Here is a 14,841-nt window from a genome sequence, read left to right as displayed (position 1 = left end):
TGGGTGGAACCAGCCATGACTAAGCATCTTTAGTGTAAAACTGTGCATTGTCTGTGAAGTGTAGTCTACTCGAGAATGTTGGGTTGCCTTGTCTCATTATTGCAATAATTTATTTGATATTAAATAAAGATGATTTTTTTTAAAGAAATGACAAAGACTCTCTCAGTATGAATTTCCTCGACACACTCCACCAACTCGGGACTTTATGGTAGAGTGGCCAGACGAAGCCACTTCTTAGTAAAAGGCGGCATCATCATGCTGTGGGGATGTTTTTCAGCTGAGGGACTGGGAGACTAGTCAGGATTGAGGCAAAGATGAACGGAGCAAAGTACAGAGAGATCCTTGCTCCAGAGCCAAGACAATGCAGGAGTGTCTTCGGGACAAGTGTCTGAAAGTCCTTGAGTGGCCCAACCAGAGCCCAGACTTGAACCTGATCAAACATCTCTGGAGACACTTGTACTAGCTGTGCAACAATGCTCCCCATCCAACCTGACAGAGTGAATCTGTAGAGAAGAATGGAAGAAACTCCCCAAATACATGTGTGCCAAGCTTGTAGCGTCATAGAAGACTCAATGCTGTAATCGCTAACGAAGGCGCTTCCACAAAGTACTGAGCAAAGGGTCTGAATAGTTATTTATATTTCTGTTTTTTATTTATAATACATTAGCAAAGATTGCGATAAACATGTTTCTGCTTTGTCGTTATGGGGTATTGTGTGTAGATTGATGAGGGGGAAAAAACTATTAAATCAATTTTAGAATAAGGCTGTAACGTCACAAAATGTGGAAAAAGTCAGAGGGTCTGAATACTTTCCGATGGCTATGGTATGTACAGTACATCGACTCGAAACTGGTGCTCCTTGTATATAGCCATGTTATTTTTACTCATTTCTATTAGTTATTCACTGTTTATATCTTTCTTGTCACTATTTATATATTTTTATTTGATCTTATCTTTAACTCTGCATTGTTGGAAAAGGACACGCAGGTAAGAATTTCACTGTTAGTCTACACGTGGTCTACAAAGCATGTGACAAATAACATTTGATTTGAGTAAGTATCCTGTCTCTGGTAGCGTATCTCTGACAGTCAAACAAATGAGTGAGATTTAGATTTTTCTCATGAAAGTAATATAACGCATTTACTATCCACACAAAGTAATATTGCAAAGTAGCGGGTTACTTTGTTCAACGTGCTTCTACACCTGCATTGCTTGCTATTTGGGGTTTTAGGCTCGGTTTCTGTACAGCACTTTGAGATATCAGCTGATGTACGAAGGGCTATATAAATAAATTTGATTTGATTTGATTTGATCACTATATATTACCTTTCCAAGTAACTCATCTCTGATTATGTAAAAGAGTTACAGAGAAAAGCCGGGTGTACCCTACACAATTTTGGCCACGATATACCTGTCCTAGACAAGTTTGAGATCAGAGACAATATGCCCATGTTGCCTACTCGGGGTGCGCGGCCGTCCCCGACGCTCATTTAATGTGAGCGGGTCAAAGACACAATCTAAGGGTTACCATTCTAGTCTTTGAGCAGTCCCAGAAGTCCCAACACGTTCAAACATGTTTCATTTTACCTGCACAAAATCTGCAATGCTCTTGCAGTGCGAGATGTGCAACGACAATGTTTGAGAACGATGATCAGCAATAGCAAATGGGAGCTCGCCAGAGAAGAAGCCATGGAGATGACTTGTTTCACATCACCCAGAATGTGTCGACTCTGGGGCAGGAGCCATGACTACTACTAGTAGTGTGTTTGTACTCGCCTTTAGCCAAAGCGTCAAATCGTTACAGCTCTGAAGTTCACAAGCAAATGTTACTCAATTCAAAATGCTGACTAGATATTTCAACTGAATGTCTGACTGAAAACGTTTATGAGGCTGCTTTGAGCCACAGCTCGTTGTAGCTACATTAAATCACATCATTGTTTTCGCGAGACAGCGTGGTATCAACAATCCTCACGACCAAGTGAAGTATCTTGTAGTGTGTGACCCCCCCCCCTTCTGTACCACGTCGTTTAGTGTGAGAACCACTACGTTGGTAACACCCCAACAAAAACACAGGGAAGACGGTCGTTTAATGTTGAAAGTCGTAAAGTGTCCACCCGTCTTAACTCACACACACAGACACAAGCGAAAGATTAAAAGTGTGTGTTTATCTCAACCTCTTTCCATGGATACTGAGGATACTGCTTTTCAAACATAGGTATGAATTCATCGTAGTGAACCTGGGGCAGAGAGAGAATACAGTAGACGGCATGTGTCCGAAAGTGATTGATGACCTATTTTATGTATCACGTGGTTATGCCCATTTATGTACATCCTGTCCGGATGTTCTCACGCTATGGAGTGAGTGCTTATGTAACCTGATAGTGCAACTGTTTTGGGTAAACCATGTGTTTGCAATAAAGCTGTCCTGGTGATTGATGTGTAGTGACGTTGTTGAACTGTGGAATGTGTTTGAGCATTTGAAAGGGTTGGGAAATGTACATGAAACGAAACCTGGATGGCTCTGGAGAAACGTATTGGAAGAGACCATGTCTGAACCAGTCACATCTTGACGGTGGTGATTTACAGATTGATGGAGGTGTCGGTTTACCATGGATCATTCCACAGGCCTTTTTTCTCTTGGAAAGGAATGAAAGAATAATGACATATAAACATGCACAGTTGAAGTCAGAAGTTTACATACACCTTAGCCAAACACATTTAACTGCGTTTTTTTTACCATTCCTGACATTTAATCGTGGTTTTAAAAAATGTCCCTGTTTTAGGTCAGTTAGGATCACCACTTTGTTTTAAGAATGTGGAATGTCAGAATTTGTATTGTATTTCTTTCATCACATTCCCAGTGGGTCAGAAGTTTACATACACTCAATTAGTATTTGGTAGCATTGCCTTCAAATTGTTTAACTTGGGTCAAAGGTTTTGGGTAGCCTTCCACAAGCTTCCCACAATAAGTTGGGTGAATTTTGGCCCATTCCTCCTGAAAGAGCTGGTGTAACTGAGTCAGGTTTGTAGGCCTCCTTGCTCCACATGCTTTTCCAGTTCTGCCCACAAATTTTCTATAGGGTTGAGGTCAGGGCTTTGTGATGGCCACTCCAATACCTTGTTCCCTTCGGTCTCAACATAGACTTTGATCTGAAGCATTCTTATAATTATTGTGACTTTGCCATTGTAATTGTTTGTAGGCTTATGTAGACTAAATTGAAGCTATGATCGTATGCTATCCATTTGTTTTTTGTATGTTGTTCTTTATATGTCCTTTAATATTTGAGAATTAACCAATGATATTAGACCATACTTGGCCATGATTACAGACACGTGTGTGTCTTTATACACTATATAAACGAGTCACCCTGCAGTGTTTGTGATTATACCCTGACGAAGACAGCTTGTCTGTTGAAACGTCGGACATTAAATTTTTGCATCTGAGATCTTAGTGTGCGGCTCTCCTTTGTTTTCAAGTTTTCTACTCCGTTAGCCAGCACCTCACCTAAATAGGTGTGCATTTCTTATCCCTCTAGATATGTCTCAACACATTGGAGACGCCTTGCACAAGCGAGTGACTGAAATGAAAGGAACATTAATATTGTACTTTGCTTCCCTCTGGTGGTGTAACTGTATGTGTCTTAATTGTGGTCTTCGCCTGGTGGTGAAGGTAAATAATACTACAATTACCTTCATTGGATGCTGGGTAGTCTGAGAAGACCGGTATCAATCAACAAAAACATATTTTCTATATTTATATCATTTCAGTACCATAACAATACAGTAAACAGAGGTGTACATAAAAATAAACAATACAGCATCAAAACGTACAAAAATGGACCCATATTAAAAACAAAACATGGGATTGACAACTTTAAGGCGTAGTATAAAACCAGTGACCTGTAAACTACATACATTCCTCAAAACCCAAAAAGTCATCTATGGCCACAAAACTATAAACCAGTGCAAGAAATCTAATTTTAAAAAAGCGACATAATGGCTTTCAAACATCATTTAATGTCGATATCCATGATACATTTATCCACTTTACCACCAGCGTTAAAAAAGGGTTTTTCTTCCCTTAAGTTTTGGTTCTGGTTGCAATAGAAAACACTGTAAACAAACAATGTCCAATACCATCACTATGATGGTGTCCTAACAATGTAGGCAAACAATACTATAGGAATACAGGTAACCAAACACCAATCACCGTTAGGTGTCCAGAGTAACAATAACACATGTACATACTATATAATACACACTGCTGACTTCAACCACAGCTAACCGACCCTATTAATTAGGGAGAGAAATCAGACATTTATTCATTTAAAAACAGATGAAAAGTAAACTGCATAATGTAGCCTAAATATGTAGGGTTTCAAGTTTTTTTTTTTAAGAACAGCATAGGCACGATGTCAGGTTTGAGGTAAAAGTATTGTCTTTGCAGGTTGACATCAACTACTGTTCTGTCTGGTGTATCCTGTCATGTCCGACTGATATGCTTACGAATCACATCTCTCCTGACCACCGCTTGTTCCATTCATCCATGGGAGAGCTATGGTGCCTGGCTGTTGGCTCAACTCTTCTCCCCTGGCTGGAGGATGAATGGTGACCACGACGGGGCTTACATTCTGAGAGGAACGTGGACAGTGACCGTGACGGGGACTTACATTCTGAGAGGAACCTGGATGGTGACCGTGACTTGCATTCTGAGAGGAACCTGGATGGTGACCGTGAAGGGGGCTTGCATTCAGAGAGGAACCTAAGAGGCAAGCATAAGTGAGAAGGTGAGAAATATTCACATTAGCACTGTAGGAAATAGCCGTCACCCAGCTACTGTCTTTCCAAGTGGAGATGAAGGATCAGTAAGGCAACTTTTCAGTTCAAAAATCTATTGAACGTATACAGGATCCTGAGAACACTGCCTCAGAATATACTCAAGAGCATGAACAGAACATGTTGCAACCCGGTCAACAGAAGTCACACTTACAGTGGGGCAAAAAAAGTATTTAGTCAGCCACCAATTGTGCAAGTTCTCACACTTAAAAAGATGAGAGGCCTGTAATTGTCATCATAGGTACACTTCAACTATGACAGACAAAATTAGAAAGAAAATCCAGAAAATCACATTGTAGGATTTTTAATGAATTTATTTGCAGATCATGGTGGATAATAAGTATTTGGTCACCTACAAACAAGCACGATTTCTGGCTCTCACAGACCTGTAACTTGTTCTTTAAGAGGCTCCTCTGTCCTCCACTCGTTACCTGTATTAATGGCACCTGTTTGAACTTGTTATCAGTATAAAAGACACCTGTCCACAACCTCAAACAGTCACACTCCAAACTCCACTATGGCCAAGACCAAAGAGCTGTCAAAGGACACCAGAAACAGAATTGTAGACCTGCACCAGGCTGGGAAGACTGCATTTGCAATAGTAAGCATCTTGGTTTGAAGAAATCAACTGTGGGAGCAATTATTAGGAAATGGAAGACATACAAGACCACTGATAATCTCCCTCGATCTGGGTCTCCACGCAAGATCTCACCCTGTGGTGTCAAAATGATCACAAGAACGGTGAGCAAAAATCCCAGAACCACACGGGGGGACGTAGTGAATGACCTGCAGAGAGCTGGGACCAAAGTAACAAAGCCTACCAACAGTAACACACTACGCCGCCAGGGACTCAAATCCTGCAGTGCCAGACGTGTCCCCCTGCTTAAGCCAGTACATGTCCAGGCCCGTCTGAAGTTTGCTAGAGAGCATTTGGATGATCCAGAAGAAGATTGGGAGAATGTCATATGGTCAGATGAAACCAAAATATAACTTTTTTTGAAGGACAAAGAATGCTGAGTTGCATCCAAATAACACCATACCTACTGTGAAGCATGGGGGTGGAAACATCACGCTTTGGGGCTGTTTTTCTGCAAAGGGACCAGGACGACTGATCCGTGTAAAGGAAAGAATGAATGGGGCCAAGTATCGTGAGATTTTGAGTGAAAACCTCCTTCCATCAGCAAGGGCATTGAATATGAAACGTGGCAGGGTCTTTCAGCATGACAATGATCCCAAACACACCGCCCGGGCAACGAAGGAGTGGCTTCGTAAGAAGCATTTCAAGGTCCTGGAGTGGCCTAACCAGTCTCCAGATCTCAACCCCATGGAAAATCTTTGGAGGGAGTTCAAAGTCCGTGTTGCCCAGCAACAGCCCCAAAACATCACTGCTCTAGAGGAGATCTGCATGGAGGAATGGGCCAAAATACCAGCAACAGTGTGTGAAAACCTTGTGAAGACTTACAGAAAACGTTTGAACTCTGTCATCAAGGGTATATAACAAAGTATTGAGATAAACTTTTGTTATTGACCAAATACTTATTTTCCACCATAATTTGCAAATACATTCATTAAAAATCCTACAATGTGATTTTCTGGATTTTTTTTTCTCATTTTGTCTGTCATAGTTGAAGTGTACCTATGATGCAAATCACAGGCCTCTCTCATCTTTTTAAGTGGGAGAACTTGCACAATTGGTGGCTGACTAAATACTTTTTTTGCCCCACTGTACATAGGCTTCAGTTACCTAACAAGTTGGTATTGATGTTCTCATCGATAAGGCTGATTTTCTAGTGAAGTTTTTGTACACTTTGAACAAGTACATCAACTTTTCCCCCAAGCTTTCTCTTTACTTTATGGGTCGTTCCATTTGATTTCAATCCCCTTTTGACTGCACCCCTCTTGATTTGAACAAATCTTTCCACACATGTTTGACCGGTCAAAACTCGATTGAAATCAAATGGAATGACGCTTATCAATTACATATGGTAACGTAATAAGTCACATCCTGTGAGAGTTGGGAAATACACCAGTCTGTTCACCCCTATTCTCTGTCACCCCTCTCACTTTGACTCCCAAGATTGCTTAGGTCATATTGACCCAGACTCACAGGCCTGTGTAAAATAGCATGATACATTTGCATTCACTACTCAGCTCCTATAAATAACATAATACCCTTTCATCTAGATGATTCCAATCAGAACCCAACAGTCAGTCAGTCTAGGTCTGAGATTTTTCTAAAAGGAAAAAGACATACAACAGTTTGAAATACTGGGAAATCATTGGTGCAATTGTAAAAGTAGCCTACGATGTGAGGCTAGCATAGCCTGCAACTTACCTTCAATTTAATTTGGCCTCTTCTTCTGCTTCTCAGACCACTTGTAACCAACTCCAGTTATTTTTGCTGTAACCAGAAGAACTTGTCAATGACTGGAAATTCCCCAAAATGTATCTAAATATTGACCTGTTGTGTGTTATTCTGTGTGTTCGTTTTTCATGTCCCATGCTAGCTATACATATTACACAAAGACTTTGAGGGAATACATACCATTTTCTTTTGCCAGTGGCTTGTGATTAGTGTCCTTACCTGAGTGTCTGAAGTCTTTCGGAGGTTCACGATGGAGAGACTTCGTCCAATGCTTTGCCTGACAAATACTCTTCATCAAAATGGCAGCAGGATCCTGCATTTGCCACTTCCTTTTGAAGCTCTTTTCACAAAAAACACTTGGTCCAGGCTTCAGCTCCCCTATATCTCGCAGCTTCTCTTCCATAACGGGGGACTGTTCCTCCGTGTTCTGGCAGTTCACAGGAGCATCTTCAGAACACTGTGCATCTTCAGGATCTGTGTAAGACCTGTTGAACATGGCGTAATTTTCATATTCACAGGGCTTGAAGTAGTGCACTTTCCTTGGATTCAAAGGAAAGCTGATGTTCCGCTTGGGTTTCGGCGGAGCATCGACACGTTTTAGAATGGGTCGGATGATCCTGGTCTCCGAGCTGGACCTGGGACTGGCCTGTGAACCTTCCACTTCCTCTGGAGGACACCCTGATCGCCTGCGAGTCCGGGGGGTTGGAGTCGGGACAAAGCTGCTCTCCCAATCTGAGAACACCTGTTGCCTCGCAGAGACTTTTCCCCAAAATCTACGTTGCCATGTGACGGTGACACCATGGCCGTATTAGGGCAAGTATGACCACCTGGGCTGTAACCACTGGGACTGGCAAGTTTGATAAAAGATTTGGGCTTGTGTGCCACTCTTGCAGGTTTGTCCAGCATTTGTGATTCAGGTGAAGCACTGGGAGATGGCTTTTTCCTGTTCTCTCTCTCATGCCAATCCTTTGAAACCTCTGGAGTACTCGGAAGCTTCAGAATCCTTGGCGGCGAATCATTCTTACACTCACTTTTTGAAAACATTCCATTCAACACCTTCGGAATCTTTGTCAAATTCTGTTGGGATTTCAAGTCGCTCTGTGCCTTACGTTTTAGTTTCTTGGACAAGTCAGGATGCTTAGAAACCTTCACCCCCAAACCCTCAGGCTCTCCTCTATCTGCCACCCTCTTCTGCCTTGGTGGAGAACCTTCCTCCCTCTTCCGGCTTGGTGGACAACCTTTCCTGACAAGATTTTGGGGTAAGGACAGCTTTTCCAATCTGATTTTTAAGCATTGAATTGTTTGCTTTTGTTTGCCGCCATTCCTCTGCCTCTCTTTGACAACAGGAGACACCGACTTTGTAAGGGAGCAGTGTCTGTTAGTTTCGTTCTGGGCTTTAGTCTTCGGGATTTTGAGGATTTCCTCTGCATGTTTTGAGGGTGAGGCGTTTATGGAAGGCTTTTTGGCGATGTTTATGGAGATTTTGAGAGGAATGGTGGTGGTTGAGGATCCCTGCACATGGAGGGTTTTCACCCCAGGGCACGGGAGTGAGTTTCCACTGCTCCTCTCTATGTCCACCAACTGGCACTGTAACTCTTTGGAGTCTGAGTTCCTGCCGTCAGTTTCAGTTGAATTTCTCCTCTTCTGTGACATCTTGTCTCTACTTTGATTGTCCTCTCTCTCTTTCTCAGTTGAATGTCTCCTCTTCGGTGGCTTCTTGTCCCTGGATTGACAGCCTTCACGCTCTTTCACAGTTGATGATCCCCTCTTCTTGTCTTTACATCGATTTTCATCACTCTCAGTTGAATGTCTCTTCTTGTGTGATGCATGTGGCTTCGTGTCCCTGCATTGATCATTCATCGTTGCCTTCAACCCAGAGCACTTAGTGGTTTGGGATGGTGTCCTTCCCCTCTCTGCTCTCCCATGGCTTTTCTTGTAACGTTGCCTGTCAGATGACGTTGGATGGAGGGTCTTCTCCTTTTCCATTTTTTGATGTACTTTTTTCTTTGACTTGCAGGTTTTGTATTGAGTGACAAAGTCAGCAACTTTGTCATACTTTTCTACAGGTGAACCACAGTCCTCTATAGGTGAACACCAGTTGTCTGCTATGATGTTAGCTCTTAACGTAGAGGGGTTTTCAACCTTGGGAAGTGGTAATGTACTCGTCCTGCAGTCTTGGTCCTTCTCTTGCCATCTATCCTCAGAACCAGGACTGACTTTGCTTTGGGTCGTACGTTCTTGGGCTGACTCACATAGTGCTTTGGCATCAGTTTCAGGCTCTGTCCTTTTCACATTAGAAGCATGAGCCTCAATCTGAGCATGTTGCTCATTATAGCTCTCCTCTGTCTCCTGATCGGAATCCTCACTTGTATCTGACCAGAAAAAAAAGTCAATGATCGGTATGACGCCTGTCCATTGCTGCATTTCACCCTGTGTCTTATTGTCACTGGATTTATTGTCATCACCCTCTTCTTCAGTTGAATGTATCTGCTTCTTGTCCCTGCATTGACTGTCAACAGTCACCTTCCCCCCAGAGTCCTTGGGGACCTCTGTCTCCTGATCATTTGTACATGACATGGTAAAGCAGTGAGCGATTGTTATGCATCTTGTATCTTGCTGCAATCCTTTCTCTCTCTGACAACTGGAGCATAGGCCCATTTCAAACCCATTGTCAGTTTCAATACCACAAGGACAGTAGCAGGACTTATCTAAGCTGCCACTTTCTATATTCTCTAGTTGCTTTGTCTGTGTCTTATCTTTGTCTTTAGAGCAGGATTCAGGGGACGCGAATTGGAGGTCAGAGCCATTCTCGATCTGGCAAAACAGTCTCATGGCATCCTCAGATGTCAAGATGGTCAAATTCATTGGGGAAAGGGGTTCTGTGTCCGAGTCTGTTGTGAGGTCTACGACCGTTTTGAGGTCTGTGTCTGGTGCCTCTGTTTCAGCAAGCAGTTTCACAGCATCCTCTGGTGTGAGGACGGTCAAAATCATTGGGGAACGGGGTTCTGCCTCTAAGTCTGCATTTGTTGGGAGGTCTGTGTTTGTTGGGGGGTCTACGTCCATCGTAAGGTCTGTGTTTGTTGTGAGGTCTGAGTCTGTTGCTTCTGCAGGCAATTCCACAGTCTCCATCTTGCTGTGGAAGGTGTCATCCATCTGGACACCCCCAACCACTTTGGAACTGTCCTCTGCTTTATCTGGTATGAACCACAGAGACCAAGCTCTTCCAGAATCTTTGTCAATGTCATTCGGCTTCTCGTTGACATTTAACCATGATGACCTGTAACCCACTTGGGAAGAGGTGTCAACATGTACTGGAATGGGAAACTTCTCGAGCACTTCCCCTAGTGATATACCACTGACTGCAAAGAAAACCACGGCCTTCTCATCCTCTGCGGCCCAGGCAGACACATCCTGCATGATTTTCTCATCCATTTGATCTTTTAAAGCTTCTACCAGGTCAGAGGTATCCCCTCCCCGATACAACTCCAATATGGCCCCGAGACAACCATCCTTTGCCTCTGTGACTGTTGTCGCACTCTCCAGATAAGTATCCAGTTGCTGCAGCGCACATAACTTGAACTGAACTTCAGCAATTGTGGACAAATCAAGAGTGCTCTCATCTGCAACATTAGAGCTACCTTCCATGATTATCTGGGCACCACCGATGCATACAATATCAGTTGCCTGAGGGTTGGTGTGGATAAATGGTGAAGGTGATCTCTTGTCCATTTGTGTGATGACCTGAAGGACCTCATCATTGTCCTCTCCTGTAGATGCCATTGAACTTGTTGCAGATGCATCTACAGGTTTATCACACTCCAGAAGACTCTCAACTTGAACCATCTCATTTAGGACAGAGAGAGAACTTGCATCATCTTTAGCTCTTTCCCACAGGTTTTCCGCCTGTTTTTCATTGATGGACCAGGTCTGTAAAATCTTAAATGGCAGCTCATTGCCTGCATTCTCTGTCTCCATAGGCTCTGGGGACTGCTGTGGACCCATTGGCGGGACGATAGCCACTGGGGGGGGTTGAGCGGTGGCGACTGCCGTCAGGGTCATGTACCTGGGGGTGGACTTCATCTCCAGCCGTATAGTGGAGTCCTCATTACTAAACCTCTCAGGGGGGCTCGCCTGGTAGTCTTTGGTGTTTAGATGTAGTTGTGTTTTGCCTGCTTGTAAAACATCCATCTTCTCTGTGCTAGATTGTTGGGACTGAGAGGGGTCTTGTGTTGAGTTATTCCCATTTACAGGTCCATTTTTAGATCTTAAAACACTCTGGGGCCAGTGCTGTATTTCCTTGAGTGAGATCTTATGTTTATGAGGTTTTTCCTGAGGGGTGTCAGTGAGAGAAGGAGAGGAAGCATGTTGCTGTTCAGGGGTGGTAGAGGTCTGTGTGTGAGAAACCAGAGCAGCATTGCCAGGAAGATGATCTGTATGTTGTGTTATGGCTTGGGAAGGAACACTAGGTCCTAGTATACCATGGGTGTCTGCATTTGTTACCTGGGCTGCTTTTAGGTCAACAACACCAGATTCTGTACCTCCCGTGGAAGGGAAATCCGTAAAAACAAGTGATGTAGAATATCTCGCAGGACCAGTTGTATGTCCTGATGTTGTTTCACTGTGTTTGTTGTTGACCATAGGAACAGTTGGAGTGATGTTGGCGTTCTGAATGTCTGGAGAACTGTTGGTCATAGTTTGAAAAGGGTTGACATGCTTAGCCTGGAAGTCCAGCCTGGGAGACCTGCTGGAATGGACGCTAGAACTTCCACTAGAGCCACCCCTAGAACGTCCACTAGAGCCACCCCTAGAACGTCCACTAGGGCCACCCCTAGAACGTCCACTAGAGCCACTCCTAGAACGTCCACTAGAGCCACCCCTAGAACGTCCACTAGAGCCACCCCTAGAACGTGCACTAGAGCCACCCTTAGAACATCCACTAGAGTCAGCCCTAGAACATGCAGTAGAGCCACCCCTACGACGTGCACTAGACCCACCCCTAGAACGTGCACTAGACCCACCCCTAGAACATCCACTAGACCCACCCCTAGAACTTCCCTTTGAGCATTCAGTAGAATGAACCCTGGAATAGGAATTAGAATGTCCCCTTGAATGTTCATTAAAATGTCCTCTAGCATGTCCATTGGAATGGGTGGCATCTAACATCTGCCATTTGCTTTCCAAGTAATGGAGATTGTTATGATTCACTATCAGACCAACCATATAATCCCGGTCAGTTTTATAGTGATGGGTTATATCCTCATGCCCTTTTTCGACAATGAGGGGGGGCAAAAACTCATAGCTGGGGAAGTGGGGTTCATGCTTAACAGAAACATGGGCTCTCTCTCCACTGCAGTGTAAGGTTACATTAGGGGATGCCTGGCCTCTCAGGGGTCCATAGAGATTTGGCCAATCCCTTATGTTCTGACTCGGAGCCCTTCTGTGATGGTCCTGATGATACAGATGCGGCGGCTGGGTCTCTTGTGCCCCATGTCCACGGAAGTCCATTGGAGAGTTTTGTCTAAGGGAGTTGTAGTGGGCCCTTATGGCAGCTTCTTTCTCGTGGTTCAGCCACTGGCGTTCCCTTTCCTGTTGGATGAGGTACTGTCTTTCACCAGCAGGGGGAGCACTTTGCCACTGAGCCACATTATGGCGGCTGTATCCATCACCATAGCTCCATTCTCTTGATCTGGCATTTTCACAGGCGTTATCCATGTTGTGTCAGTTCTATCTGTCCCAGCACATTGAACTGGGTAGGATTTCAAGTATAAAAAAAGAGAAACTATTGTGAAAACTAAGCAATGGTTATCCATCAACCAAGTTATTGATTTTTCTAAAATACACTGCAACATGTTTATGATATATGACTGCCAGTTGACATTATGGGCTGAAAGTTAGTTAGAGTGCAGATCACAATCAAGTAACACAATCAATATAGTACACGCTCATATAGGAGGAGCCTGTGCCCCACACATAGCAGTCTGAGCAGGAGTAGAGTTCCACCTCAGATCAGGTTGACCCCCCAGAGGAATCAGAGAGGGTGTTGATCCATCCACATCTGTTTGGTATATAATATCGGCATTGTTGATATCCAAGGCCCTTTCCCGGGCTTAAACTAAGGTAATTTGTCTCAGGCTAATCAGTATTATAACGATTAACCACACAACGGTCTCCAGCCTTGAAGTGATGCAGAGACGCAACCTTGAAGTGCATGAATCACACTGGTTAAACGGTTAACATAACAATGGAGCCTATTCATTCTTAGCTATCTAAACAACTTCCCTAGAGCAGCGTATCTCAAAGTATGGATCGGGTCGCGATGTGTCAGAGGAAATGTATAATTATTTTATCAATTCCTGAATTGATTTGGCCAAGTGCATCTGCGCTCTCTGCTTTAGCAGCGGTGCCTCTGCTCAGTCTGACAGCTTTGCGAGTGGGAGGGAGATGTCTGTGCGCTTCGTGGTTTAACGGATCTTTTTTCGGCATTTTCTTTTAGATCACTCAGCGTCTGGGCGGCAGGTGATAAGCTATCAGACACTGACTTGTCAGTCCCACTCCTCAGCAACTCACCGCCGTTTTCGAATGGATTCAAGCTACCCACAGGTGCTGACTGAGCTCAATCGTCATGAAACGCAAATAGCGATAACTTTCTCTCTTGTTTTCCATACAAACTTTGAGAAATAACGAAGTGCGCCCATAATGTGTTTTGTGGGGTGAAGAGCTTAGTAATGATTGCGCAAACACCTTGAAACGGTCATCCATGCATTTGCTTGGATATCTCTTGGGGAATGAATACCCATACGTAAATCTGCTGCTTTTTTTGCACAAATATAACACTGTTCAACATAGATAGCATTGCTGTTCATGTCAACCATTGGATGTTCCTAGGATACTTACAGAAAGTGTGCCCCGCTCCTCTCTCTTTCACATACGGCAGATCAGCTGAACACATGGATATCAACCGATATCTATCAATCAACAACTCGCACTCTTCTTCTTCTGGGGTGGGGTTTATCAGCATCCAACGTTATAGTGCATTATTGGCAAAAACACTCCTGTCTTCTGTTAGAACTTCTTCAAATGTATATGTGGGAGCGCCCGTGGCTGGTACTATTAGATTCAAGTTCCACGCCCCCAGAGTTTTCTTCGCAACTGATCCGCAGTATTCTCTAACTATTTCAAAGCAAATGACAAAAAAACATAAAACCAATATTACAACAAGACAAATTAATCTACAGAAATACGTTATATATCTCTGCGGTTTTAGGTTTTTGCTATAATTTATACATTTTTTCTATTCCTGCTATAAATTGACCGTTGATCAAGCTCAAAACAATAACCAGTTGTCTGATTTATTACTGAACTAATGCTTAGTGATATGGAAGAACTGACTATAGATCTGCAGCTATTTAGAAAGCATATTCAAATTGTGAAATACCATCAATTGCCGAAAGCATGTGAAGTCCGGAGAACGTTGTCATAGAATGAGAAATGCTCACAGAAAGAAAACGTTAAGCTTAATGACAACTGTACTGTGTGCTTTAAAGCTATTATCCAAGTTGAACTAGAACCAGACAAATCTGGATTTGAGAGAAGGTAGTATGAAACGTGGCCGTATCTAATTGTTAAGTTTGCCAAGAAAA

At 43.4% G+C, this 14,841-nt stretch overlaps 1 protein-coding gene across 2 annotated transcripts; it reads right to left on the bottom strand.

Moving 5' to 3' along the window:
• Nucleotides 1-3,742: 3,742 nt before the first annotated feature.
• On the bottom strand, nt 3,743-14,302 carry LOC115106992 (uncharacterized). Of its 2 annotated transcripts, XM_065008195.1 has the most exons (5): nt 14,096-14,302; nt 7,421-12,947; nt 7,172-7,237; nt 7,009-7,070; nt 3,743-4,762 (listed from the first exon to the last, which is right to left on the bottom strand). In XM_065008195.1, the coding sequence occupies exon 2, from the start codon at nt 12,911-12,913 to the stop codon at nt 7,799-7,801; it is 5,115 nt and encodes a 1,704-aa protein (XP_064864267.1). In that variant the 5' UTR covers nt 12,914-12,947; nt 14,096-14,302; the 3' UTR covers nt 3,743-4,762; nt 7,009-7,070; nt 7,172-7,237; nt 7,421-7,798. The 2 variants fall into 2 exon arrangements, with proteins under 2 accessions (XP_064864267.1, XP_029486131.2); XM_029630271.2 differs by lacking the exon at nt 7,009-7,070.
• Nucleotides 14,303-14,841: the final 539 nt, after the last annotated feature.

Source organism: Oncorhynchus nerka, linkage group LG23 (genome assembly GCF_034236695.1).
Source record: "Oncorhynchus nerka isolate Pitt River linkage group LG23, Oner_Uvic_2.0, whole genome shotgun sequence".
Lineage (NCBI taxonomy): Eukaryota > Metazoa > Chordata > Actinopteri > Salmoniformes > Salmonidae > Oncorhynchus > Oncorhynchus nerka.
This window is presented reverse-complemented; position numbering and strand designations above follow the sequence as displayed.